The 5,367-nt window shown below is 40.1% G+C and overlaps 1 protein-coding gene across 1 annotated transcript; it reads right to left on the reverse strand.

The window, feature by feature from the left end:
- Positions 1-1,760: 1,760 nt before the first annotated feature.
- Positions 1,761-3,614, reverse strand: lingo2 (leucine rich repeat and Ig domain containing 2). Its single transcript, XM_073487425.1, has one exon. The coding sequence runs from the start codon at positions 3,600-3,602 to the stop codon at positions 1,761-1,763; it is 1,842 nt and encodes a 613-aa protein (XP_073343526.1). The 5' UTR covers positions 3,603-3,614.
- Between the last annotated feature and the right edge of the window lie 1,753 nt (positions 3,615-5,367).

The following is a 5,367-nucleotide window of genomic DNA, read 5'->3' on the forward strand; positions in this document are numbered from 1 at the left end:
TTACATCATAACAATATTGAAGTAAACATGTATGTAACGCTGTGATCCTGCCCTCTCACTGAAGTTACAAGTGATAGTGGCTGAGACAGAGACACCATTCACCCGATTGCAAGACACTTTACCATTAAAGGATTCTTAAGCTGTTATTTTAAGGTAAAAAAGTTACATAATGTTGCTTTAAATTTAATGAAAACTTCCACTAGTAAGGGACATGGTCAGTACCTGGTCAGTTTGACAAAAGAGGACGCACCAGTGATTGTAAATATTGACCACATTTGGTCCGTTTCAAGTTAAATTTAACGAAGCTGTCAGCAGCATTATGTAAACATCACCTGTTGGTAATCTACAATGAGTGACGACATAACGGACGAGTCACTGGAGCTTGTGGTCATCTTCATTTTAAAACTGAAAACTGTTATGAGCAACATCTAACTTTTCAGAAAACAGGCAAAGCATAAAGTTAAAAGTAGCTTCCAGTACGATTTTCTTGCTTGTTTTACTTTTATATTGTTATTTTGGGAATATACTGTAAAATCTCAATGATGTAAGCGTCATTCATTTACTGTTAAACACTAAAATATGGTTGTAGTCATTCAACAATTTATATCGGTAGGGTTAGTGTTAGGGCGTCCATCAGTGAGGCTGAAGAGAAGAAGATTTCGTTAGTTATTAGCCATTTAGTCGGACTCATCGGTACAAATACATCTTCATTTATTTCACATACATTTTTTTTACTTTTACTTTGAAGTTTTCACAATCTAAATGATTCAACAACAAAATGAGGAACTACCACAACAAAGTCCAAATTTCCTACTGGGGAAAATTATGCAAATGTCACTGTAGTAAAATTGACACATGTAATTTGCCAACCAGCAAAAGTACGGTTAAAGTAATAAAAAGAGACAAAATAGGACAAAAAGGTGTTTCATGTAGCTTCTCTGACCAGTACTGGGTCAGCTTTCTCATGAATCAAAGTGTTATGCTAGATCCTGATTTTCTTTTTTTTTTTTATAAATAAAATCTTTTTTCTTCATTTTTTATTGATAAATCATATATATTTATTAATATCTAGGAGTCAATTGGGGGAGCAGGGACGTATAATCACCCATAGAAGCCCTTCCTGAATCCATGGAAACTTCAAAAGTCTGAAGAATGTTCTTGCTGAACATACGGGGTATATCAGTTTTGGCTAATGCATCCCATGAATATTGCTATGAGTAGTTCTTTTGAATGAATATGTACATACATGTACATAATGAAGCATTAGGTACACATATGCAAAGTATAGAACATAGGAAATCATGGTCTGTTTCATTGAGTTGTTCTGTGAATAAGCATGGCGCAAGACTAAACAAAGTAGGTTAATAGCTTAGATACAAATTTGTACTGTACATGGTTCAGCTCAGTCTGTAGATCCAACCCAAAACTGAAGTGTTCTTTTTGGGCATATAAATTTCAAAAAGCTGATAAATGACACATATTCCCTTCGGGTCCACTTGGCGGTAACAGTTTTCACTTCTCGTCCACGTTAAAGAAGTTGCTCGTTGGCTGTCCCATTACGACTCGGTATTTTGAACACAGTATCCAAGCATTATGTTAAAATCCACTGTTTTACGGTACTGCTCATCTTGTTATGACGCCCCAAATGTTTTTACTACTATTCTCCCTGCAGTAGTGGGAAGTTCAGTAGTCCAATTTTCAAAAAAATACATTGTGCTGTGCATTTCCACAATCCAGATATCTTGGACTTATGAAGAAAGTCACATCATTTTCATGTTAAAACGACGAGGACCAGCTTGTCCCTCTGCCGAGTCAACGTTAGTGCCGTTAGACTTTGACCGAGGCACATATTCAACATCTATGTTGTTTTTATGTTTTCCTTTTCCTCTGCTCCAAACGAAAAGGAGCAGGAAACAAAACAAGACCACTCCCAAGAACGTGAAACAACCCATTGCCGTTGACACTAAAATAGTCTTTAGGTCTAAACCGAGGGTCACGCCGGCTGTCCCATTGGCAGTGGTATTGCTGGGATCTGTGTAGTACTGGGTCCTGTTGGCGTACAGCGATCCCAGACTTTTCACCGCCAATGAGGTCATCAGGGTGTCATTCCCGGCAGTGTTAGAGGCAAGGCAAAGGTACACTCCGCTGTCTTGTATCTCTGCTGACTTGATCTCCAGTGTGCCATTGTTGTGGACGCTAACTCGACCATGGCTCCTACTTGTAAAATGACGTCGACTTGGGGACATCCAGGACACGGAGGGCCTTGGTGTCCCCTCAGCACTGCAGCGCAACATCGCCTGCTGGCCTTCATCCACGGTGATCATTTGAGTTTTATTCTCTCGGATTTTTGGCTTGGTACATGTCACGTAATAAGATAGGAGAGTCTCCTTAAACTCCTTAAAAGGCCTGCCACGAATACCTTCAGGTGTGCTGCACTCTGGCTGCGATTCCCCAAAGAAGATGGAATGCCTTTTCTGCAGAATCCACATGAGACGGCAGTCGCACACTAGGGGATTGTTGTCAATCAGCAGAACCTCCAGAGCCTCAGGAGACTGAAAAACACCCTTCTCAAGTGTATCCAGTCGGTTGTGAGAAACATTGAGGACTTTGAGCCCCCGCAGGCCCTGGAAGGCATACGGTTCAATGGTGGTTAGCTGAGCTCCGACCAGATGGAGCTCCTGAAGCCGAACCAGTTCCATCAGCATCCCCCCTTCAATGTGCCTGATGTGGTTGTAGGACAGGTTGAGGTGTGTCAGGTAGGGCAGATGCTTCAAGGCTTGGTAAGGGAAGGAGGACAGGTTGGTGTTGGTTATGAACAGAGTGGTCAGGTTGAGGCCATGCAGGGTATTGGCTGGCACGTGGTCCAGTGATGGCCAATTATCAATTTCTAAATTCCGCAGCCGAAACAGCTTTTTGAAAGAGTAAGGATGCAAAGTGCTGATGCTGAGGTATCGTAGATGGAGGCTGACAAGGTTGTGCAGGTGGGAGAGAGCCTCAGTGGGTACAACTGTTAGGTTACACCTTTCCAAGGTTAGAATCTCCAGGCTTAAAAGTCCACTGAATGCACGGTGAGAAATGTAAACCAGATCATTGTCACCCACTTCCAAAAACTTTAGATTGTGCAGGTCCTGGAACATGTAATCCAGGAGGATGACGATCTTGTTGTCACTTATATCCAGCCGGGTAAGGTTTGCTAAGCCTGCAAAGACGCCCAGAGGTATGAGTTTGATACGATTGCTCTTGAGACTGAGCGAGTGCATGTTAAACAGGGCGTTGAAAGCTCCAGGCTCAACATAACTGATAATATTTCCACTGAGGTCAAGTTCTTCAAGCCCAGGAAAGTTGATAAAGTCATCAGGGTTGATCATTGTCAGCTTGTTCTTACTCAGGTCCAGGATCCGGGTCTCTGTTGGGACGCCGTCCGGGATGGTGGGCATGCGCTTGCGGTGACAGACAACTGCCTTGGTCTGCGCCGAACACTCGCAGCGCGAGGGACATCCCAGGGTAGAGCCCACAAAGACAGCCACGAGGGCAAGTCCCAGGAATGGTTGCCAGCATGAGACGACCGTGTGCAGCATGACTTTGCTCATACAGTCGACCATTCTGTCACGGTTCTGCAAGAAAGAGAGGGAGAGAACAAAGAGAGAAAGAAAAAGGTCAGACAGTCACTCTGGATACAACTCGTAGCTGTGTTCCTGTACAATAACTTTATTTTACACAAAACATAGAGCAGGAATTAGTCTGACTAGAGTAAAATAGCTTCAGGTGCCTTTACTACTGTAGTATTTGGATTGACCTTGCTGCACACAAATGTTTTATTCTTGCCACCCTTTTCCCATCTACTTATTTATTTAAAAAAAGGCTCCAAATATTTTGAATTTAAGTCATTCTTTCTCTCTCCCCTTTCCCACCATCATTTTATTCTGTCTGTCGTCTTTGTTTTCCTTTCATCCACGGGATACTGAACAAGGCACAACAGAGCTGGTTAAAGTGCTTCCCTGGTGAGCGTTGACAGTTAATTTGATTCCCACTGAAATCAAATTAACTGTCAAATAAATAAAAAGAGCAGCGTTTGAAGCCCATTGTTTCACCCCACTTTATGTGTTTTAACAATATCACAAAAAAACTTTTCCTTCACAAAACTGTTGGCAATGGCATTTACTGCAAATCAAAGTCAGAAAAAAAGATGAGGATGACTCAATATGTTCTGAGTAAACATGTCGTTATGTGATCATTTAAAAAATACACAAAATCAAGACAACAAAAATGAAACAAAATCACAAAACAGCTGAACTCTTGAGAGAAATAACCCTAAACGTGTGAGTGTCAGGATGAAAGAAATCAATCATGATAAGGTGTGACCGAACGACAAAGGTTAAAAATGCCAATATATATATATATATATATACATATATATATATATATATATATAAATATATATATATACACACACACATAAAAAATCTAATTTATTTCAACATCCACTCAATAAATGTCATGTTACTATGCAGTACTGATACATTACAGTGTGACCAACCATTTGTGTGTGTTCATTATATTGCATTATATATTATTACTCATTTCTGCCTTCTATACTGTTGTGATCAAAATAACTGTAACTGACCCACATAAGTGATCTTGTTGGATGTGTACAAACATAAATTAGATGAGAAATATCTTCCATTTGAATATATGTGACTCATGTATTTATCTTTTCATGCAGCCACTGCCGATACATTTACATTAAAACACAACCTAGTCCATCTGTAACTTATTTGTTATGCTGTTTTCTTTTTATGTTCATGGACCATATATATCATATAAGCACCTACTCATACATAACACATGAGCACATGCAGATAAGCAGATATATGACCTGGATGCACTGCTTGCCACAAACAGACTGGGTGACAGGTTGCAAACCATTCTTGCCTCATTTGGTGTGTCATGGGCTGTGCTAAATTTAAACGATGAGAGGAACAATCTGAATTTCTCCCCAGGCTCTTAATATGCTAACAGATTATGGTGCAAAGATAATATGATGACATACCAATCTAAGGAGAAACATTATGTAAACTTAAGAAATCACGTCAAATGGTCAAAATAAGGGAGATGTGAAGCTCAGAGTGCTCGTGTGTCGGCTCAGAGTGACACAATTACAATCTTCTCACCCAACATCAAGCGCAACAACGTGCACCAAAAACACCACGTCATTGTTTTCATCCTTAACAATTACCAATTTGAAACATCAATTTTAATTTTTTTAAATTTTTATATACATACCAAAATGCAGCAGCACATTTATTTCTGTTTTTGTTATACAGAATAAAGATGGTGAGGTACTAATTCTCAAAGCTGTGGTGGTTG

This window comes from Pagrus major, chromosome 18 (assembly GCF_040436345.1).
Source record: "Pagrus major chromosome 18, Pma_NU_1.0".
In the NCBI taxonomy this organism is placed as follows: Eukaryota; Metazoa; Chordata; class Actinopteri; order Spariformes; family Sparidae; genus Pagrus; species Pagrus major.

Excerpts from the sequence above, each read along its gene's own strand:
- lingo2 (XM_073487425.1), bottom strand. The coding sequence starts at position 3,602 with ATGGTCGACTGTATGAGCAAAGTCATGCTGCACACGGTCGTCTCATGC.